Consider the following 24,489-nt stretch of genomic DNA (forward strand, 5'->3'; position numbering starts at 1 on the left):
GATTACATGATAAATCTCATCCAACCCATCACCGTCCAGCAAGCCTACGATGGAATTACTCACGCACGGCGGTGAGCATCATGAAATTGGTGATGGAGGATGGTTGATGATGATGACGGCGACGGATTCCCCACTCCGGAGCCCCGTGCGGACTCCAGATCAGCCTTCCTGAGAGAGTTTAGGGCTTGGCGGCGGCTTCGTATCATGAAACGCGATGAATCCTTCTCTCTGATTTTTTTCTCCCCGAACGTGAATATATAGAGTTGGAGCTGAGGTCGCTGGAGCACCAGGGGGCCCACGAGGAAGGGGGCGCGCCCAGGGGGCAGGCACACCTCCCACCCTCGTGGACAGGGTGTGGGCCCCCTAGCCTTGATTCTTTCGCCAGTATTTTTTATTATTCCCAAAAATAATCTCCGTGAAGTTTCAGGTCATTCCAAGAACTTTTGTTTCTGCACAAACATAACACCATGGCAATTCTGCTGAAAACAGCATCAGTCCGGGTTAGTTCCATTCAAATCATGCAAGTTAGAGTCCAAAACAAGGGCAAAAGTGTTTGGAAAAGTAGATACGACGGAGACGTATCAAGGAGCATCACCATCGCACGGGGTCAGCTGGCTACCTCAAAGCCCGACCGTTGTGGGCCAAGGCTGAGAATGACCTGCTTGATAAAGGGGTCGAACCAGAGATATTGAGCTGGCCAGACCGTTGCCGGACTTGGTGCTTCGGGGTTGGCGGAACCTTGGACCATGTATCAGGGAAGTGCGTTTGGACGAAGGAGCAACTGCGAATACCCGTCACGAAGCTTCAGGACTATATCGCCGCAGCGCAGCAAGGGATGTTCGTTCCAGACAGAGAGAACGACGAGCTCACAATGGCACTCGGGAATCCTGAGCACCCTGGACGGACACGACGCACGCCAGGCTCCGTTCCGTGGAAGGCTGGGTTTCCGGACGCAGGCGGTTACAAATGCCAGGAGAGGAGGAAGAAAGTTGAGCAGACCCAACTGCAGAAGCTGCACGAAAGGGTACAAGTGCTAGAGGAACGAGACGCAGTTCGCAGCAAGCGACCTGCCGAAACTACCCCGCCATCTCAGCGGAGAAGCAGCGTGGCTTCCACCGAGCTGCTTCAGCTGGAGCATGTCTTGACAGCTCCTGCTAGCTACCCTGTGGATGCTATCACGGAGTCTCAACATTGCCACCTTATGACGCAATGGCAGAACTTCAAAGTCAAGGCGGCCGTCGGCTCTGTTCGAACTCCTGAACCCGGCGCAACTTTTCACTGCCGTCTGATTCCAGAAGGATATGCTAGGGTGAAGATGGACGAAATAACGGAGGGATTTCAGGACCTCGAGCTTGACCACCCTGCCAGTGAAGGGGAGACTCGGCTGGGTTCTTCTCTGAAGACTCCATGCCTATGACGGAAGGAGCTTGTCAACCTTCCGAACTGGACGCCTCCGCCTCCTCCTCCTCCTCCGGCGAGTCAGGGCACTCCGCCTCCTCCTCCGCCTCCTCCTCCGGCTAGTGATCAGGGCACTCAGCCTCCTTCTCCGGTGCGTAGCGGCACTTCGCCTCCTTCTCCGCCTGTGCCGGCGCGCCCGAGCAACCAGCCTCCTCCTTCTCCGCCTCGTCAGCAAGGGCGGAAGAGACCCGCCGCCGCTCCGGCTGCTCTGGCGCCCCGTAGTCTTCTCCTCCGCCTCGTAAGCAAGCAAAGAAGATAGCCGCAGCCGCTCCGTCTGCTCCGGCTTCTAGCAGTACAGCCAGAGGCGGGAGGCAATACAGATTCGGTCCATCTCTCAAGCCTCTAGAGAAGTTACCATATGAGAGGACCATGGAGGAAAACGCGAAGATCGTGAAAACCGAAGTGAGGAACTTCTTTCAAGCGGTGAAAGCAAAGAAACATCCACCTCCGGAGGAGAAGATCGATCCAATGAAAGCAAAGCGCACTACCGATGCCCTGAAGAAACCACCACCGTCTCCGCCGAAAAACAATTATGAGCGCATTACTGAAAAGGTATATATCAAAGCGGAGCGGTCGGGAAGTACTATCAGTGATCGAAGGTTAGCAGAATGACGAGCTGGGAAAAAAATTGCCCAACTCGGCGAACAAGCGAACAAATCATGCCCCCCGCTCAAGGTGTCTAGTGATATCGTCGCTAATCATTCCGAGATTTTGCCCAATACCAATCTTGGAGATTACCTGCCCGACGATGTACATTATGATTTCTTGGAGGTGAACGAACACAAATACCATTACGGGAAGCCTCTCGTCAAAGATGAAAGATCTCTAACAACGATGATGCGAAGATTCCATGATTGGTACATGGAAACCTGCAGAGAGTCTGGGGGGACGAATACTTTGACGCTGAGAGTTAAAAAGGAGCACAACCTCGTTGGAATTGATCTGTTGTCTATTCCATTTGAGGAGCTCTTCCAGTTTTTCAATCAAAAGGCCCTCGATAAATTAACGGTCACTTGCTACTGTCTGTAAGTACTACTTCTGTCATTAAGTCTCTATATATAGCTCAGCTCTTTCATTGCATGTATTTATAATTATCCTCACTATATTATGCAGATTGAGGATCGTCGAGTGCAGAGAAGCAGAAATATATGATATTGGGTTCATTAACACAAATCTCATAGATGAATATACGGCTAAATTTCAAGCCAAAGAAGCCGAGGCCAACTTGCTCAAATCGTTGGTAATAAATCAAAACAAAGATAAAATACTATTTCCTTAAGCTCCAATCGGTCTTACTCAGTCATCTGAACTTATATATTGGTAGCGTCGATGGTTCTACTACACCCTCATCGTTATTCTTTCCTAGTAATAGTACTAATGTTCATCTTCTCTCTCTTTTTACTATAAGACGCTTGTTTATTTGAAGTGGCAGTTCCCCAAGTTTCAAAAGAATGCACTTAACTAATCAAGAAAGGTGACACCTTTCCTAAAAGAAAATGCTGGAACACGTACCACTGCAAGGAAATTGTTGGCTTTTCTAAAAGGGCTCCGATTCTCTGCTTTAGAAATGCATCTTCGTACGATTTCATTCTGTCCGCCACCATTTGATCGAGGAACACACGTGATCGAGATTGAGGATAATTTTTTTTTACTGCCAACTTGCTACACACAGTTCTGCTAAGTGCTAACTAGTCAAGCAACGATGATTGCACCGTGACTCGCTCCAATAAGATAAGATCGTTTTCTTTTCTAAGAGGTGAGTCATGATCATAATAGAGGCCTCTTCACCCTTTTGGAATTTGATATTAAGAAACCATGTGGTAATGATGGTGGCATGCATATAGGTTATTTAGGAGGCGAGCATGATGTCGTTTGCTCCTAGGCCCCAAAGATGAATGGGAAAAAACGTATGGGGCCTGTCCTCCATGATACGGTGTTCATACAATGTTGGGCCTGTCCTCCATGATTTGGTGTTCGTACAATGCAGTCAACATAAGTTGCTGATGTTTCGTTTTTCATATATACTGGAAGCTTTTACTACCCACAGTCTCTGCATCATAAGATGCATACAACCTAGCTTATTTACATCATTTATTACATAGTTGCCAAACAAAGATGTTGCCCAAAGGAAAGAAGAATAAAAAACACATGAAATTAAAGTACTAGGACGAGCATGACAACCAAGACGAGTATAAAAAAAGGAAGAGAAGATGAGCTCTTGGGGTGATAACACACACACCAAAACGTGCTGCCAAGGAATGAATACGAGGCAACACCCCTTACTGCCTAGAACGATATGTTAGTTTGAGTGGCCCATTGCTCTGTATTCTACTCTGCTATGCTTGACATATTTCAGTCAGGGTTATGCCACATTAATATCGCAATTTCAGCGTGTTTTGTTTGTGTTCCCCCCATATGTGATATATATAACAAGTTGAAGTTAATCGTCAACAAAACTTCTAAACTGCTGGAACTAGTAAACACTTGACTGAACAAATCTACACCCTGCTTGACTCTCATCAATGAACTTAGTAGGGCGCACTAAAAGTCGCTTTGTCCTTGTAGAAATCATAACCACAGCGCTTGCTAATTGACACAAAAAAAAATCGACCCCCACCTCCATGCTATAGTATGCAGCAACCGAAAGCATTACCTAAAAAGGCTTTACGCCCCGTTTTGCAAAAAAAGGCTTTACGCCCCGCTTTATATATAAAGCACCAACCACGAGTACACAGCCGAACGATAGAATGGTGGAGAGGAAGCCCTCAAAGAACGCATAACTTAGAAAATAATGGACAACAAACATCAGTCGGGACACGGCGACGAACACTAACTCATGGGTCCCATCGGCAACGCCCTCAAGAGGAGGAACGACGCCACGTGTTGCCATCACCGCGTCCAATGAAACGGAACAACGTTTTCACCTGGAACACTGACAGGGGATGCAACTGCGACGGCATCCTCAAGAGGAGAGCGGCATCCACGGGTGTCGTCAGGCCGAAGCACAGAGCTTTCGCGCAGTTGCATCCACAAGCCAAACATGCGTCAAGCCGGTCACCGTGGTGTAGCCAGGATCTCCAGAACCAGAACTGGGAACCTCCTTAGCCGCAACGGAGAAAACGCCAGACCCTCCCTATGCCGCATTCCTCGCCGTCCGCGTGACCGAGAAACGCAACCACCACTGCTACCCGGCGACCCGCCGGAGAGCCCATCAAGTAGCCCAACACCCGAGGCCGCCGCCTCGGCATCCCTCTCCGAACAACTCCCTGACGCCACAACACGCAGACACCACCAATAGGCCGGGAGGCAAGCACCTCCCCGCCAACCGACAAGGTCCCACCACACAGCCGCCCGGCGGGGGGCCATAGCCGGGCAGCACCGCCGCCACAGCTGCCCCGCGACTACGCACCAGGCCGCAGGACTGGGGAGAGCCCGGACTAGGCAGGGGATCGCACCCCCGCATCCGGGGCCACGTCGTCGGCTACCTGCCAGCAACACCTTGATAGAGCGGCAGCAGCTAGTGCCCTGTCCGATCTTCCAGATCAGGACAGGGAGCCGCCCGACACCGGCAGCTCCGAACATCAGGCAGCCTAGGATGCACCAGCCACGACCATCTCCACGTCTCCACGCCCGCGCTAGCCCCCACCTTAACCAACCACGGGCCGCCATCGAGCCTGCAAACCTCATCCACGCACCCGCAGAGAGCCGCAATGCCCCCTCCACTGTCGGATGCCAGCACCCCGCAGCCACCCACAAGGTCGCCGGCCTACCTCCACCGGCCACCATTGCCACCGGAGCTACATCGGCAACCGGCCCGCGCCACCACCTTGAACCAACTGCCAGATCTTAGTCTCTAGCACCACGTCATAGCTCCAGGAGGCGCGCCCCCTCCAAAGCAGCCCGCCACGCCACAGAGCCCGCAGGTCGCCGTCGCCGGGCGGAGATCCTCCGCGCCGTCGCGCCACACCCAAGCGTGGAGTCTCGGCCACCGATCTTGGCCCTCACGAAGCTCCATGCGCGGGGAGACGAGGAGGTGCCGTCGGCGGCGCGGACGCGGGGGGGGGGGGGGGGGGCAGAAGGGGAGGCGGGGCGCGACCGGCGGGTGGGGTTCCCCTCGTCTCCTGCGGAAGCGAGGGAGGGAGGAGGGGAAATGAGAAGTGCCAGTTTCGAGGCTCAACCGCAAGCATTTTGAAAAACAATAAATGGAGCTTCTGAGTAAGCTACAACCCAGCTATCTCTAAACTTTGAACTCCTCAGAAAATAAATAAAAATATGCATGGATCTTACAATGAATGTGCGAGCAAGCATATGATGAAACCTAGAATAGACACTGCCAATGTGTAGAATCGTTGGAATATTTTGTCTTAAAGTAAAATTGTAATTCATTCATTCTTGCATTGGATTCGTGGCTTAATGTTTCAAGCTATGTGGTTCGAAAGCGTGGACGATGGAACCAAATTCGGCAGTTCACTATGTAGCATATTGCCCTCGCGGTAGCAGGTGGATACTCCCCTCCAGATTTGTGGCCAACCAAGAGTACCATAAGCAATATCTTTTATATCTTGCCTGGACGTCAGAAACAAAATTGACAGGCGAACGTCTGATATTGCATGCAGATGGATGGACAATTGAGTAGGCGAGGAATAGGGGAGTGTCGCACTGCGGGGGCTATATCTCGCCTGCGGCAAGACGATACTCCGTCTCGGCTGTGGCGCGAGGCAACCGGGCCAGCCTAATACCGTAGAAACTTGCGGCGGTTTTGGGAAGCTTCTATGGATCAGTTCGGATCGTTTTTAGAAGATTTCTTGCATGTTTTCTTCTTCTTTGCTTCTATATGTTTTTTCATTGGTTTCCTTCAGCTTTTCTTGTCGTTCCCTTTTTTTGGTTTTACAATTTTAATTTTAATTTTAATTTTTTATTTATTTTTCAAAATCATGTCAACTTTTTATAATACACATTGTAGATTGCCGTATACACGCGGAACCTATTTCTGAAACACGTTGAACATTTACGGACCAGATGATGTACATATTTTCAAATACATGTCTTAAAAAATTGAATAGATGTTAAACATTAATACGTGTTTAATTTTTTGACTCGTACGAAACATTTCTTAATTGCATGAACATCTTTTTACATTGTCTAAATATTTTCTGAAAATATCATGAACATATTTATGAAATGTGTGAAAATATTTATTAATGTCAAGAAAATTATTATTAAAATTTTAGAAACATTTTCTAATTGCATGCACATTTTTATATTTTATAATTTTTTTAAATGTCATGAACATATTTTTAAAATGCATGCACGTTTTATTAAATACCAAAGTTATTTTAAATGCCCCCAAATTTTTTCTTAAATTACGCCAACATCTTTTTTAGTTTGTATGTACACTTCATAAAAATATTACGAAATATTTTTGAAACAAGTAATTTTTTTTAAATGCCAGAAATATTTTTCTAATGGTACGGACATTTTCTTGAAAAGTAGCGCAAAAACATATAACTAAAAAGATATACCTAAAGAATAGCATAGTGCCACAAAGATATAACCAGCCTCATATTCTCACACGGGCTACCCCTAAAGAACAGCATAGTCACATCAGCTCGGCCCAAAATAGTGCAGTTTTTTTTACCTATGAATCGTCTATAACATGCTATAAATAACATATAACTAAACTTAGCTATGATAATTTAGTAAACCAATTACTTCCAATATACCAAATATTAAGAACCAATTATTGAAAAGATATCCAAATGATATACTTTTGTATGCATTAACAACTTTCATTTTAATTTGTTACACACTCGTCCCACTATATAAACAATAGTAAAAGGGATGAAGCTGCAAGAAAGCAGGAGCAGAACAATAGCCAGCTACAAATGATGGCGCTTATGAAGAACACCGGGGTGTTGTGCTGGATAGCTATTATTCTCATGTCCATCACTTTCTTGTCCTGCCATGCTGCTGGGAGGAGCACACGTAAACATTTTCCCCTGTTCATGCATTAATATTTTGGTATTGATATTTATCTCTTATATTTTATCTAGTCCAACAATATATAATCCGTTCTTCTCGATCCACCAAGTACTTTAACGTGTACCATGCTGATTGGTTGTGGATGTTGTGACTGATCTTGCACAGATACTACGGACTTTGGACGATTGGACCTATTCTTGGGTGCGTAAAGATGGAAAAGGCCTGTTCGGTTGTTGGGTGCACCAAGATATGTTCCGGGGGTAGTGGTCATCTATCTGGGGCATGCAATTGCCATCGAAACTGAAGGTCTTTGTCTGGCGATTCGCACAACACTCTCTCCCAACGAGTGATATCTTGCAGCATCGGAACATGTCTACAACGAGTGAATGTGCTATATGCGGTGCAGCAGACAACTGGCGTCATTCCATGCTAGATTGCACCATGTCGAAGAGTGTTTGGGCCCTGTCAAGTGCAGATCTGGTGGAACACATGTGCATGAACATGGACGACAGTGCCAAGGGCTGGTTGTTCGCCATGAGTGAATCTCTACCGTCGGAAGAGTTCACCACGTTACTTGTTACGCTTTGGGCAATTTGACACGCTCGCCGGAAGTTGATACATGAAGGAATCTTCCAAACTCCTTTCTCCACTCAAGCTTTTATCAAAAGCTACCTGTGTGACCTGCAACTTATCTTCAAAGCTCCCAGCAGAGGACGGGCCGAAGCACAACCGAAGCCAACGACCTGGTTACCACCACGGGAGGGGTACTCCAAGCTTAATGTGGATGCAGCAGTGCCTAGGACAGGAGGTTTTGGTGCCGTGGGAGCGATTTGTAGAGATGCCGCCGGACTGTTTTTGGGTGCATCCGCTGTTGTGTTCAGAAACCTTCACCAGCCGGAGATCCTGGAAAGCCTTGCTATTAGAGAATCTCTAGCCCTTGCTGACGATCTATATATCCAAAAAATTCAAGTCGCCTCATATTGCAATTCAGTGGTTGAAGCGATCCAGTGAGGAACATCTTCGGCTTATGGTGCAGTGATGCAGGAGATCAAGGAGCATTTCTAGTAGTTTTATTTCCTGTTTAATTAGACATGAGTTTAGAACCTCGAATGTCGAGGCACACAAACTAGCAAAGCATGCTTTAACTCTCGGGACCGGTCGCCATGTTTGGTTAGGCCACCCGGGAGAACTTTCTTTCGTCCCCGTAAGCGTGACGGGTCAATAATAAAGCTTTGCGAGTTTGTCTCAAAAAAAAAACCAAGATATGTCCGACCTTGGTTGTTATTCTTTATGCAAGTCCCACTAATAAAATATTTTGAATAGAACAAAACACTAACTATTCTAATCCAAATTTATGCTAAATTGTAAATATCTCACAAAAATGTGTCGACAGGTGAAACGAACATTTATGGTTGAAAATGAAGTGAGCATGAGTACCTTTGCCTCAGCAGCATGCAGTGCATTTTGTCCATTTGGTCCGGCGGTGACCGCATACACGAGCGACTCTCGAAGAAATGCTTCTTCGTCGCTGGGAGGAGAAGCTGGCAGCATTGCCGTGTCTCCGACGGTGCCGTTGCCCTGGGTGGCTGCTTGCCTGTCAAGAAGGGATTCCAGCTTCTTGAAAGTGACCGAGCACGCCGCCGTTGCCAGCAGCCGGGCACCCATCCTGACCTCCATGGTGGTCGCCGGCGGAGGAGCAGCATTTGCCACAGCGGGAGAGCTAGGACTGGGAGCTGCCTCCCCGGTGCTCGACGCCATCGATCACCAATGTAGACGAAGGGGGTGCAGATCTGGTGAGTGGAATTAGAGAGGGGAACGGATGGATCTGCTTGGGGCCAGCAGGTAGTAGCTATGTGTGTGGAGAAAGGAGGCGAGCAAGACGTCGGGGCGGTCTAGAGCAGAGGGAGGCGATCGAAAGTGTGAGTGGGTACTGGGGAGGAGGTGACTGGCACCGGCCAGCCCACACGTTTGAATTGAATGGAAGCTGTTGGTGCAGGCAGGGGACTTGACTGATTTATTACAGCACTCCGTCCCACTCCCACCATAGCTCCCTGCTTGGACAGAACCAATGCACGCATCATCAATGCACGAGTGAAGCGAGCCGTGCAGGCTGCAGGCGTAGCTGGGTTGCCGTTGGTTGCATGCATCGATCATGAATGCTTGGCTCAAGTACGTACTCCACATGCGTTGCAGTGCATCGCGGCAGACCGGCCAGCACATTACACGTTCGTCACACCACGCGGTAGAAAAGGACGACGACGACGACGACTTCCTATCGTGAGCAGACCTAGCTGGTCTCTGTGTGTAGGTAGACTGTAGACCTCGCGTGAAGGAGGAGCTCCAGCTCTCGCCTCCCGCGCTCTTGTCTCGCATCAGCTTTGAATCACGAAATTACTTTCGTCTCTATAAATTCTTAAATATTTCAAAACCCTACAAGGAGTCCACGAAATACATTTTCCGCCGCCGCAAGTCTCTGTTCTCGCTATATCTCATCTGGAGGCCTTCTCTGGTACTCCGCCGGAGGGGGAACTCATCACGGAGGGGCTCTACGTCATCCTTGCCGCCTCTTCAATGATGCGTGAGTAGTTTTCCACAGACCTAAGGGTCCGTAGGTAGTAGCTAGCTCTCTCTCTCTCTCTCTCTCTCTCTCTCTCTCTCTCTCTCTCTCTCTCTCCCCCTCTCTCTCTCCGTATCTCAATACAATGGTGTCCATGATCTTCATGGAGATCCATCCGATGTAATGACTTTGTGCGGTGTGTTTGTTGAGATCCGATGAATTACGAGTTTATGATCAGATCTATCCTTGTTTTATTTGAAGTTCTTTGCTGATCTCTTTTATGCATGATTTAGTATAGCCTTGTATTTCTTCTCCGAAGTTTTGATTGGTTTGGCCAACTAGATTAGATCTTCTTGCAATGGGAAGAGGTGCTCGGTAATGGGTTTGATCTTGCGGTGTTCAGTCCTAGTGACGAAGGGGAATTGATACGCATGTATTGTTGCCATTAAGGATAATAAGTTGGGATGAATTCCTATATGCTTTTGTCTTGACTACATCATGTCATCGTTCTTAATGCATTACTTCGTTCTTATGAACTTAATACACTAGATGCATGCTAGATAGCGGTTGATGTGTGAAGTAATAGTAGTACATGCAGGCAGGAGTCGGTCTACTTGATGTCGATATGATGCCTATATCATGGTCATTGCCTTAGATAGCGTCATAATTATTTGCTTTTCTATCAATTGCTCAACAGTAATTTCTTTACCCACCGCATGCTATTTTCTTGAGAGAGATGCCACTCGTGCATCATGCGGCCTCTGGATCTACTTTTACTGTAAGATCTATCATCTCCCATCAACTTGCCAATCTCTGGCGCCGCTGCATTATTTTATCTTTTATTTATCTATTAGTCTATCAATCTATAATATACCTTTTAATCTCATTACTTCACCGCCGAGAGATTGATAACCTCTCGTTTGCGTTGGGTGCGAAGGTTTGCATTGTGTGTGCAGGTGCTGTTTACGTGGTGTTGCTTTGTTCTCCTACTGGACTGATAACTTTGGTTTCTTAAATGAGGGAAATACTTACTCTACTGTGATGCATCATCCTCTCATCTTCGGGGATAAAAATTCAATGTAGTCTACAAGTAGCAGGAAGAATTTCTTGCCCCGTTCCGGGGAGACATCATCAACATTACCAAGTACCTACACTATCAACCTTTATCCTTGCATTTACTTTATTTGCCATTTGCCTCTCATTTTTCTCTTCCCCACTTCACAACCATTTGCCTTTTTTATTTGCCTCTCTCTTTTCATTGTTTTCTCATTGCCTTCTTGACATTATGGTGAACGCCATTACTCCCCCTTTGTCACCAGATTTTGAAGTACTCTACTTCAAACAAAAACAAGGGGAAAATCTTAAAGATGCTTGGTATAGGCTAATGGAACCCTATCATATTTGCTCCGTAAAGGGAGTTTTGAAAATTTTACTTCGCAATTTTTATGTTGGTTTACCCTTGCATCATAGACAACTTTTGGATTTTGCCGCGAAAGGAAATTTTATTCACAGTTCGTCATGCACAGCTCCGATTCTACGCTGTGATTTGTTCACGGTTGAAGCCTCCGGCAACTTCAAGCGGGGCTCTCTCTTCCATATTGTAGATAGCTTGGAGTTGTGTGGGGTGGTGTAGTTGTTCTCAACATTCTTGTATCTTGCCATGTGTGTGTTGGTGTGGAGTTGTATGAGGTTTGTTGTAACTGGATCGTTGCTTATAAAGCGGGGCGAAAGCCTTTTTCGGTATTATATTAATATTATTACTAGCCATAATGTAGATGTATGTGCTTTATAATAAAAATGGTCGTTCTTCAGGATTCAGGAATAAGAGTGGAACCTCGTATCAGTGACAAGGGATTTTAATGAAGTAATACAAACATTTGCGACTTAAAATACAAGGTTACTAAATGAGTTAAATAACATAATTTCTTGGAACCAAGGGAGACCTCCCGAACTTCTATGTGGAAGATTTTGTTCACAACGGCAATATAAACATAAGTGTTGGCCCATCCATAGTATTTTTTAGAAACGGAGATGGTGGCTTCAGGCTTATTGATGGCCCATCCATAGTTACATATCTTATTTGACGGAACATATATACATACAGGTTGTTTAAACTAGAATACACAAACAGGTTGCGACTAACGGCATTCAGTCAAATTGAGAAGGCGCTTTGCTATGTTTGTCATCGATGGTCTTTGATCCACATCAAGGCTAAGACATTCAACAGCGATCCCTGCCAAACTATCAAGAACCTCCAAATCCTCGGTTACTGCGATATTCTTGTCAAATAACTGAGTTGCTTTCTTCTCCTTTTTGTATGCTTCAAGGAAATTGGTCACTAAGCTACCACCGTCAGAATGTGTAGCTTTCATCCCACTAATAAGCTCCAAGATAACAACTCCAAAACTGTAGACATCACTTTTTTCGGTTAGTAGGCCTGTTTGTAGATACACCGGATCCATATAGCTCATGTCACCAATGATAGATCCCGTGTGCTGTTTGTCTCTCGCAATCAATCTTGATATGCCAAAATCTGAGATCTTTGGCATGAACTTATCATCCAAAAGTATATTTGCTGGTTTCACGTCACCATGTAGGATCTTGGTATTGGTTTTTGTGTGCAGATAAACCAAGCCATCTGATGATTCTGCAGCAATACTTAAGCGCAGGCCTAAGTTGAGAGGTTCCTTGCCATCACCATGAAGGATGTCGTCCAGGCTACCATTGGGGAGAAACTCATAGACGAGAATCGGGGCATCGACTTCTAGGCAACAACCTATGAGCCTAACGATATTCTTGTGAATGACTTGAGACTGAATGATGACTTCATTTGCAAATTGTTCATTCTCTAGGATAGTTCCACTAATTGGCTCCTTCAGTGCGACTTGTTCATTATTAAGAAGGCCCATATAAACTTTTCCAAATCCACCTTTTCCAATAAAATTGCTACTCTTCAAAATTGGCTTGAGCTTCTCCTTTTCGAAAAGTTTTATGAATTTTGCCTTCTCTAGTACATGCCCACCATTCTTCTTATAAAATTCTCTCGTTTTCCTTTTCTCTTTGCGAAGAAGAATAAGGAATGATAGGATTGCCATTAAAGAAATACCCCCTATTCCACCTAGAGGGACGAAAGAAAAAATGATTTCATATCACTAACTTTCCAATAACTAATCTGTTTACAAAACAAAATACATAAAGAAAGCAATTATTTTAATAATTTATTCTGAGTTTTTTCACTATAGTGATCTATACAGAACACCCGCGTGCAAATCAGCCTATATGCTGATTAATATCAATTCATTTTTGAGTTGGTGATTAATATCAATTCGTCATTACTGCCACGTATGAACATATGTGTCTTCTTTAGAGTCGCCAGCGTGGGAAACTAGGCTGACTTGAACAATGCTTGCCTACACGTAACACACACTTAATATTTTGACTGGAATATTCTCTACAAAGGAGTAACGATTGGTAACATGGGGTCCAACTATTGGTAACCATAAATATTTGTTTTCTACTGATAAAAGCAAAAGCAGTAAACATCTATCATTAGCATTTTTAATAGTCTCCTGCACGTCCACCTCAAACCCCAAACACCACTACTACCACCAGACAGTACCTACCCAGATCTGTTTGTTATACTCGAGAATATATCTAACACTAGTCACATAGGAGTAACATAGATGGTAACATGCATACTCATGTAATGTCAACTAAGCATATTAGTGACATGAGATACTATTAAATAAGGAAATAAATGGTATGGAAAAATCAAACATATTATGTTACCATCACATTGTGCTTCCCAAAAGAAAATGAGCCTACAAGCTAATAAATAAAGTCTACTATGACTAGCTACAGAAAGTAACATACACTAGTAACATACACATATCTCTAGACTATGTTTTTTTTTAGGATCATCCCTAGACTATGTTACTACCTTCATAATGGTTAGTAACATAAGTGTGGTGTCATGCAAAGGTTCATTTATTAGGTTATAGACTCATATTACATTGGAACATGTGATGTTACAGTAACTAGCTAAGTTACTCAAACTACCTCTCTCTTCATTAATTCATTGCCATATAAGCAAATTTGTTGAATTGGGCTCGATGTTACTGCTGAAGTTACTCCCACTGTGACTAGTCTATGACACTTTGCACTACAAAGGTAGTAACTTAGACTAGTGTTGTACGCATGACATTAGTATTACTACCCATTATGAAAAACACGTGTTGATTATATTACATTAATTGTGTATGATGAATTATGTACGTAATAAAAAGAGAAAACAAAACAAAAATAATATTTTTTTGAGGTAGATTGGGATCATGTAATACTAGTACGTAGATGCATGGCTGTAGTAGATTAAGTAAATAAAACTAATTAATTGGGTGTGCAGTAGCTTAATTTGTGCTTACCCACAATCACCTTTGCTGGTAGTGGGAATTTATCCATGCAGGTTCCTTTCATGCCGTCGCCTTTCATTCCTGGCTTGCATGGACAGTCATAGCCTTCCAACGTGTTTTTGCATATCCCGTCACTAGAGCATGGATACGAGTCACGGAGCTCAGGATTTAGCTCTCGGAGCTTGCACTCGTCGATGTCTGTAAAAGGGTAAAATTAAAAGACAGTTTGTATGTCGGAGTTAAAAGAAAACTTTAGTTAACACTGCTCCACCTTGGCATCCATCAGGGATGTAAGGATTGCCATCGTAAAACTTCAAACACTTGCAGACATAGCCCTTGCCACTAGTCGCATTCTCACAGTAGCTGTTGCCGCTGACGCAGGCGTAGTCTGGAGGTGGCTGCTGGCCTTTCAGCGGACATGATCCGTTCGTTATGAAGAAATCGAGGACAAATGGGATGCCCCTTGGAAATCTCTTGGGCAGCACAGCATAGCCGTACAGGTCCGGCGTGGTGAAGTTGTACCATGACTTCTCCACCACCATAGCGTAGGAGCAGGGAGTGGTCTCAAACATGGTGTTGTTTCTTCCAGAACGGAACCACAGGCCAAACTCGGGGACGGGAAATGCTTCCGGCAATTCGGCCTCGCAACAGCCCCGCCCCGTGCACGACCCGTTGGCTGCGAACTTGAGGAATTGCGGCAGGCCCATCAGGTCGGAAATGCAGGTGAGAGTGAATTCATTCGACGAGTCGCCTCCTCTCAACGGTGACCACAGGTTGCTGGTGACCATAGGCTCGATTCTCCAGCCGACGCCCATGAGGACGTTGCGCGTCACCGACAGGAGAAACGGGCCCAACCACACCTGTTGACACTTGGAGTAGTAGTCGCTTTCATTTGGGTTGCACACAGATGAGACCGCGCCGTATGCGCGCGCCTCAGCCTTTGCAACTGATATATCGATGAGCTCCAAGGGCGTGTTATTGCCTTCTTTATGCCAATCCTGATGGTACCACCCTTCCTGCACTAATTAATTCAGGGTCCAATACTAAATACAGCATTAAGTAATTACATAAAGCTGATTAATTAATTAATTACCACATACACCATGTTAGAGTACTTCTAATCTTGTTGGAGGTATAGTCCATGGTTTGTTTAGTCTTGTCATGCACATGGTGTTGTGTTTGTTGGGTCATAGTGCTTCAGTAGAGTCATGCATGCATGTTTATCTTTGAGGTCTGTTTGCAAGTAGCATGAGACGTGCCAGTTCACGGTCGAGCCATCTTTTCTTGCTCGTTGTTTTGGTCACTTGCCAGACTCAGATCGTGGGATGGCACGATCAGACCGAGCTTCGGTAAGTGGGTTAGTTATGCATGTAACCGTGAGCTTGGCTCCCAAGGATTGATAAGAGAGGAGAGAAAGAAAATCCGTAAGCTGTTACTCGACACAAAAATCTAATGAGTTATTTTCCGTGTGGTGTTCCAGGTGATCGCGTGTGTGTGTAGCTTCAACCTTAGAGCCAACAAACTATACAGGCAGGCACTGGCATGCTCTATCTATCATCTACCTCAATTTTTCTTTATCTTCAAGAAGAGAAAAAGCCTACCTCGACAATTCTGTCATAATACTCGACGATCCGCTGGTATACTCCGTTGTTGGCAAGGTAGGCGCGATGGGGATTCGAGGAGTCATTGCAGGTGACCTGGAAGCCCTCACGGAAGCAGCCTGGCTCCATGCCAAATGGGTACGGGATGCTTATGTTGCCGCACTTGTCGGCGCAACCCACACGTGTGATCCGCTGCTGCTGATCTTGTTCAGCAGCAGCAGCCTCCAGGAGCAAGTGAGTCGCCGCTGAAAGGAAGAGAAAGAGAAGTAGGATTACTGGGAGCGGCTGGGAATGGAATTGCGAGGGCGTGGTCATGCTGGTGTATGTTTCACGCTCTCTTGTAAGCTAACTTGGTCTATGATACGGACGCAAAGCTAATTAAGCTCCGTCCAGGCTTAGTGAGTCGTCTAGACTTATATATTGGTAGCCCCGACGGTTCTACTATACCCTCGGCGTCATTCTCTGCTAGTACTAGTACTAATCTTCATCTTCTCCTCTCTTTTCACTATAAGACGCTTGTTTATTTGAAGTGGCAGTTCCACAAGCAACAAAAGAATGCACTTAACTGGTCAAGAAAGAAATGTGACACCTTTCCTAAAAGGAAAGCTGGAACACGTACCATTGCAATGAAATTGCCGCCTTCTCTTTCTAAAAGGGCTCTGATTCTCTGCTTTAGAAATGCATCTTCGTATGATTTGGTTCTGTCCGCCACCATCTGATCGAGGAACACACGATTGATTGAGGAGAATTGTTTTTTATCTGCTAACTTGCTCCACACATTTCTACTAAGTGCTAACTAGTCAAGCAGCAATGATTAGACCATGACTTGCTCCAATAAGATAAGAAAGGTTGCACGGCCTTCTTTCTGTTTTCTAACAGGCGGGCCATGATCATAATAGAGGCCTCTTCGCCCTTTTGGATTCTGATATTAAGCTACCATGTGGTGATGATGGTAGCATATAGGTTATGGAGGAGGTGAGCATGATAGCATTTGCTCCGTGGCCCCAAAGACTGAATGTGGGAAAAAAAACTTGGGTCTGTCCTCCGTGATATGGTGTTCATACAACGTTTGGTTTGTCCCCCATGATTTGGTGTTCATACAATGGAGTTAACATAAGTTGCTGATGTTTAGTTATATATATATGTACTGGAAGCTTTTACTACCCACAGTCTCTGCATCATACGATGCATCGAAGCTAACTTATTTTTACATCATTTATTACATAGTTCCCAACCAAAGGTGTTGCCGAAAAGAAAGAACGAGCAAAACACATGAAAGTACTAGGACAAGCATGCCAACCAAGATGGCTATAAAAAAAAGAGAGGATTGAGCTCTTGGGGTGATAACACACAAAAAAACGTGCTGACAACGAATGAATACGAGGCAATGCCCCTTACTGCCTAGAATGATGTGTTTGTTCGAGTGGCCCATTGCTCTGTATTCTACTTTCCTACGCTTGACATTTTTCAGTCAGGGTCATGCCACATTAATATCACAATTTCAGCGCATTTTGTTTGTATTCCCCTCCTAAGGCGATACATTGTTGAGGAAACCGTTAACTGGTAGCTACTCGGTTGAATGGCGAGTATGGGATTAATAGGCTAATCGGCAAGTTAATCAGCAATTTAGTCAATTAATTGGCTGATTTATCAATCTATTGGCTATTCGCTGACCCTACGAGTAGGGATTAATTGGTAATTTAACTGATTAATTGGATGAATTCTTAAACAGGGGTGATATATATAACAAGTTGAAGTTATACCTCAACAAAACTTCTAAACTGCTAGAACTAGTAAACACTTAACTAGACATATCTACACCCTGCTTGACTCTCATCAATGAACTTAGTAGGGCGCACGAAAAGTCGCTTTGTCCTTGTAGAAATCACAACCACAGCGCTAGTTAACTAACACAACAAAATGGACACCACCACCATGTTGTTGTACGAAGCAACCGAAAGCATATTGAGAAAACGATAAATGGAGCTTCTGAGTAAACTACAACCCAGCTATCCTACAATGACCTCCTCAGAAAAGAAATAAAAAAAATGTGCATGGATCCTACACCAAATGTGCGAGCAATTATATGATGAAACCTGGGTGAGCAACTTCTGTCAAATGATAGGCCTGATGTCCCTGTACTTCTTAAGCGATGAGAGCTAGTGAGCTACATGAATAGCCTGTCATTTTTAGTTTGTCCAGCTAGCTGTCTGTTCTCAGTTGCATTTCAGCTCAGTTTCATTTTTTCTTTCAGTTACTTGTTTTAGAGAGTTTTCAGTTCAAGTTTCGTTTTGTAAACACATATACTTGATTTTGGCGATGCACAGTTGGACCTCTGCTTTGCTCAGACTGCTAGTGATCTCGTGATCTTCACTCATAGTTCTTCCCTATTTCTTTCCTTCAGGAAATTTCAGTTAGTTTGCACCTTTATAGCCTGTAACATTTGTTACTGTAGTTTATTTTGATTTGAAATCAGTTTTTAGGTTTGAGACATCAGATGATATTCATATCTGTAGTCTTTATTTGTTCGCTAGTCACTGTTTTTTTCTTCAGTTCAGGCTGTTTCTTTTTTTTCAGTTAGCTCATCCCTAATTTAGTTCAGTTTGTGAATCTCGGCATTCACTAACCAGCTCTTCAATTTTTTCTTTCATCAATCATTATTTATTTTATTATCAATGTCTTTTTCTTCAATCATTTGTCTCGTTCTTCGATCTTTGCTCTTGCTTTCTCCATTTTTTCCCTGTTTCCCTCTTTCTCCAGTCTCTCTTTGTTCAGTTTCTTCCTTCATTTCTTGCTCTGTTTCTTCAGTCTCTTTCTCTTGCCATTCTCAGTTTGTATCTCAACCTTGTCATTCTCCATTTTCTACGTTAGACAATCCGATAATACACGTAAAATAGATAAAATCCAGTATCTAAATAGCTTATCCAATAAGCACCCGCTTACCAGGTTTTTGGAACGAGGGGTGCCATATTGTTTGCTACTTATGAGGACGTGCGTGCGTTGCGGTTCGGTTTGGTTCGTTTTTTCGGTTCGGTTCGAAGACGTGTGTGCGTTTCGGTTCGATCACGGCGAGAGGTTGGCGTCCATATGCATGACGCGACCCAGCAAGATATTGGCGCAACTCATGAGGATTCCACGCGCGCACGCCTAGCTAGGTACTCCTAGGTACGTACGACCAGAACGGATGACGCCTCGACGGCGCAACGATATACGTACGTACAGAAAAACAGTTTCGTGTGTCCGACTCCACCATTGCAACGAAAGCCTATATATATTGCAGTACGCCCGTGTATGGTACCTATCCCTAGTACGTACGTACGGCTGCAGTTGATGATAGTCAATCAAACCTAGCTAGGGAACCCTACGTACGTGGATGACCAGCAGCAGCGCCGTACCTTCACACGGAGCACGTACCTACCCATCGATGGCGACGTCGGTGCAATGGGCAGAGACCTCCCCAACGATCTCCTCCATGTGCTCTTTGTTAAGGTCGGAGGCTTGGTCCACCGCGTCCGCTTCGCCGCGGTATGCAGGTCATGGCGAGCCGCCGCGATCATGGCGAGGCACGCCGCGCTGCCCACCCTGCCGTGGCTCATCTTCGACAACGACCGGGACGACAAGTGCAACATGCGGAGGGTATACTGCCCCGAGGACGACGGATTCCTACGCTTCCCGCTGCCCAAGGCGCTCTTCGGCAAGAGCTTTGCGGGAACGCACGACGGCGGCTGGGTCGCTGCGCTTGGCGATGACAAACATCTTGCGATCGTGAACCTCTTCTCCGGCGCCGAGGTGCCTCTCCACGCAAAGGACATGACGTCATTCTACGCGTACAAGAAGGTTATATTCTCGGAGTCCCCCACCTCAAGCCGCTGCATCCTCGCCACCATCACCACCCGAGATAGCATCGCCCTCTGCAGGATTGGGTGTCCGGTCAAAAGATGGACGGCAAAAATATTTAATGGGCCGAGGCTTATCGACATTGTATTCTACAATGGAAAACTTTATGCCCTCACGGACTTGAAGGACCTGGTCAAATTCAAAATAGGTGTAAACAAAGACAGTCGGCCGGTGGTAACTGTCGAGCTGCATATGCAAATTGGTGGCCGACCTTTCAAGTGGGCAACTAACATTGTTGAGCTGCACGGCAAGCTGGCTATGGTGGCGAAACATTGTTTTTATGACAACACCTACCGCAAGCACTTCTTCTTCCATATTTTTGTGCTTGTTGACGAATCGACGAAAGAGAACACTCCCAAGTGGGAGGAGGTAACAACCTTGGGTGATTGCGCCTTGTTTTTTGGGAGAATGTGGACCAAGGCTTTGTGTGTGCCCGCGGCTGGGTGCGGTGGGGTGAAAAGAAGTGCCATCTACGCCGACGATGTGACGTACTTGACGAGTTTTGACGGCCATGGTGATTGTGTATTTCCTATGGGAAACGGAAGCAGTGAACACGCCACCAAATTTGTAGGACCTTATACATGTTGTCACGTTCCATGTGGCATGTGGGTTCTCCCTCCTGATTTCTAGCTGACCAAGAGTGGTCTAGGGTATCTTTTCTTTAATTTATTCCTTATTCACAAGGTATTGATAAAGTTCAATTTATACGATAAATTGGACCATAAAGAGTGTGCAATTAGATACAATATACATTGTCACATTTTATCTTGAGGTATATATGCCTGGTCAAAATACTCGCTATCAGTTTCTAGGATACTGTATTGTGTCATGATATACTAATTAAGATAATGAACTATTCGTTCATGGCTTACTCCTGCCGCTTAACTAATGTCTCTAGCATGTGCTTTGACAATGTGTTCGGCTTTTCTCTCCGGATTTCTTGTCGACTGCCAGTCATCCGATGTAAATAACTTCTAGTTTTACGGTAAAGTGAGTTCCACTCCAATCATGCTATAATAGTTGTAAATTTCCCAATTATTCAAGATACTGTATGATTTGAGTTCAGGCATCATTATTTGACTTGTTCACAAATTAACCACCCACCAGTAGATGGGAAAGTACGTATGTAGACAGGTGATTAATTAGTTCCACTGTCAAGCAAATCATCAGGGGACATGCACTCAATCTCTATGAGAGGAATCGTTTTGGTGCTTGTTGCAAATGGCTTCCAAAGAAACGCAACAAGGCCGTTGTTGTAGTCAAACTGGAGCACAACAAAAGTCTGGTTCCAAAGGGCTAAGTGCAACAGGAGATATGATGGCTGCTATGCTCTCCATCAAACGGTTGCCGAGGGCGTCGAGGAATGAAAGACGTTTCCGACCAACAACATCTACTCATATATATCCAGCTTTGTGTCATTTTCTAACACTGCGATGAGCAAGCAGCAAGCCGGTCCAAACTTGAGGGGATATAAATATGTACTACATCATTATTAATAGACAACAATCATTACTATCATCACATTATTTCTTTATAATAACAAAAAAAACAGTGTTGTTCAATGAGTTTTACGTTTATTCGGAAACATCCAACCGCCTCAAGGTCGTTGCAAGTTGAGGTCAAGGATAGAAGCGTCTCGTTAACTTAGGTCTACATATATTAGCCATTGAAGTGATCGAGATAACAAAAAAATAAGAGAGAATTAATGCACATACTACCTTTTTTCTAACACAGTACAATCGAAGTCGCTCACATACATAAGCATGCACTCACCCCTATGAACGCACGCACGCACACCGTACCCCTATGAGCACCTCCGAGAGACTGAGCCAGCATAAAATCTTGAGATTTTAAGAAGTCACCAGATGCGCCTCATAGTCAACGGGAACGTCTCCTCCCACTGAACAAACATTGCCGAAAGCCTAAAATAAATATAGGAATAATGCGAGCACCAATGTCATGTTTAGGACTTAAACTCGGGTTGACTGAGAATACCATTGTCCTCCTAATCATCCAACCAGAGGTTGGCTTGCATTGCACATGCTACCTAACGATCGAGTAACTCCACTGTGAAATTTAAACGCAAGTTGACATGCATTCCTACAGCAAACCAAAAAATTTAGTGCAAATGTGCGAACGCATCTGAAGTTCGTGTAAATTCATGACTAGACTTGTGACCAGGACGAGCCGCCATTGGCAGCAAATAATACAAATCAAGGTTTCTTTCTTTCTCGTATTGGTAAACCAAACGTGTGGTAGCTTGGCTGGAATAAATCCTACTCATATGACTTGTACTTTTGACGGACCCTCTATACATGCTTGTAACGTCATGTTTTTTTCTTTGGGCAGTGCTAGGCGCCGGCGCACTGGCCCAAATTTGGGCCGGTCGACGCACAACCACCCGATCAAATCATGCGTAGCTGTTGGATTTGACCCATCTGTGTCGTCTTCTTCCTCGCACTGCTCGACAGAAAAACAAGACGATCCACACACTCTCCACGGGCACACCACCACCACCCATCCTTGTCGCCGTTGTGGCCGTTCCCCGCGAGCTCCCACGAGGTCCCGCCCCTTGGCCGCCGGAATTGCATAACGGCCGCCATTGATTCCAGAGGCGATTCAAGAGGATGAAGCTCTAAAATTTACCAGATCCAGCTCGCGGGTGCCATGGTTGCAGCATCCCTAGCGTAGCCCTGCCTCCGGCTCGCCGCGGCCCACCTCCGGCTCGCCGCGGTAGTCGGTGTCCAGCAAAATCTAACAAAATCCTCAGTGGCCGGTTTGAAGCAAATTCATTATAAGGTTCCAGCAAAAAAACACCGGTTCCAGCAAAATTAACCTCAAGAGAGAAAACTTCAGTGGTTGATTGTAGCAAAAAAAAATTGCTAGTTCCAACAAAAAAAACGCTGGTTCCAGCAAAATAACTCTGAAGGGAGACTCGAATTGGTTCTATTGTAGTAAACAAAAAAAGATTGTAGCAAAAGAAAAAGCTAGTTCCAGCAAAAACATACACTGGTTCCAGCAATAAGCGCACGTTGACGATGAGCGCGCATCTGGTTCCAGCAAATCGCTGGCCGACGACAACAAAAACTGATACCGGTTCCAGCAAATGGATGGCCGGTTGTAGCATTTCTTGTCACCGGTTGCAGCTGTCGAGACCGCGGTTGTAGAAAATCGCCAGCAGTGGCCGTCGCCGCCGCGCGTTGGTTGTAGCATGGCCACATGCCGGTTGTAGCCTCGGAACGCCGGTTCCAGCTTTGCGTGCATGTGGTTGGAGCACCCCCGCACCTCGCGTCGCCGCTGGTCGTCCCGCACCTCGTCGGTCACCGCTCGTAGCAGCAACACGTGGCCGGCTCGTAGCACAGGCGGTGACCGCTCCGCGCGTCCCTGCACACAAAAAAAGCAGTGAGAAATAGGGAACGGCGCTCCCACTGGCAAAAATTAGCTCGACGTCCTGCGCGAGGAGCAGACGGCACATGAGTCAGGATTAAAAGGAGACGGGAAGAGGTGGGGATCCACGGAGTTTTTGCCGTGGTGTGTGGATAAGAGCACGAGAGCGATTTATGTTCCGGTGGAGAAGAAATCGATGGAGAAGAAAGGGGATAAGGTCCGTGTGGTGTATAGTGGGACACGTCCTTGTGCGGCCCGCTCCTGCATGTGGGCCAGAAAGGTATGTGCGTTAGCGACAGAGGCGACCGGCGCGTCGCTTCAGCCGGCGGTCCGCAGGGAAACATTTCCCTTTTTCTTTTGGTTCCTTTGGATGGAAAACTAATACTAATAATATAAATAAACTTATACATACATGAGGAAAAAGAGCTAGCTAGCGTCTCGTGCATACATACACATGACAACGGACGTATGCGCGCGCGCGGATTTGTTGGTCTCGTTATACGGATTCAGATCGAATTCATCTGCGAACTACATCAATATCCCTGCGGTACAACGCTCATGGCCTTCCCGCGCCGCCCCATGCGCAACGCCGGCACCCGTCCCTGCCGGGGCCTCGTGGTCATGGAGGAGGAGGATCCGCCTGCCAGGGCTGGTGACTGAGCCGTCTACTACGTCTGCAACCCGTCCACGGTGCTACCGAAGGGCCGGCAGTTGCCGCTGCAGCCCGGCGGGTATGCGGCCAGGGATCCCAAGTGCTACGACAACCTCGGGATTGGCTACGACGAGGTGAGCGGCAGGTTCAAGGTGGTTCGCATCTGCCGCTACAACGAGTATCTCAATGCGGATTGCGACGTCTACGTGGTCGACGATGCGTTCTGTTGGCGGCCGGCGGCGGGCGACGCCGAGCTACCGGAGGAGGCTGGGTATATGAGTTCGTACGAGGCGAGCGTGTCTGCGCAGGGTCATCTTTATTGGATGTCTGAGGCGGAGGGGATGTTCAAGGAGAAGCATGTCATCTCCTTCTCCCTCTCCGATGAGAAATTCGAGGTGATCTACGCGCCCCGCTACAGAGATTACAGCCTCACGGAGCTTGAGGGGCGTGCATGCCTCTTCTTCTCCATCTCCGACGTGGACCAGAAATGCTACGACATCTGGCTGCTACGCGACAACGAGGCGTGGGACCTGCGCTGCCGCATTG

General features: G+C 46.1%; 2 protein-coding genes and 1 long non-coding RNA gene across 3 annotated transcripts; 1 reads left to right on the forward strand and 2 right to left on the reverse strand.

The window, feature by feature from the left end:
- Positions 1-11,864: 11,864 nt before the first annotated feature.
- Positions 11,865-16,397, reverse strand: LOC109746348 (wall-associated receptor kinase 1). Its single transcript, XM_020305463.4, has 4 exons — positions 16,008-16,397; positions 14,678-15,422; positions 14,419-14,604; positions 11,865-13,115 (listed from the first exon to the last, which is right to left on the reverse strand). The coding sequence occupies exons 1-4, from the start codon at positions 16,320-16,322 to the stop codon at positions 12,136-12,138; spliced, it is 2,226 nt and encodes a 741-aa protein (XP_020161052.1). The 5' UTR covers positions 16,323-16,397; the 3' UTR covers positions 11,865-12,135.
- Positions 16,398-19,448: 3,051 nt separating this feature from the next.
- Positions 19,449-20,534, forward strand: LOC109746351 (F-box protein At3g56470-like). Its single transcript, XM_020305466.1, has one exon. It carries the CDS (start codon positions 19,449-19,451, stop codon positions 20,532-20,534), a length of 1,086 nt encoding a protein of 361 aa, XP_020161055.1.
- Positions 20,535-22,113: 1,579 nt separating this feature from the next.
- LOC120966724 (uncharacterized) lies at positions 22,114-23,361 on the reverse strand. Its single transcript, XR_005760982.3, has 2 exons — positions 22,913-23,361; positions 22,114-22,658 (listed from the first exon to the last, which is right to left on the reverse strand). It is a non-coding gene; the product is annotated as an uncharacterized lncRNA (long non-coding RNA).
- Between the last annotated feature and the right edge of the window lie 1,128 nt (positions 23,362-24,489).

This window comes from Aegilops tauschii, chromosome 6 (genome assembly GCF_002575655.3).
Source record: "Aegilops tauschii subsp. strangulata cultivar AL8/78 chromosome 6, Aet v6.0, whole genome shotgun sequence".
NCBI classification, from domain to species: Eukaryota; Viridiplantae; Streptophyta; class Magnoliopsida; order Poales; family Poaceae; genus Aegilops; species Aegilops tauschii.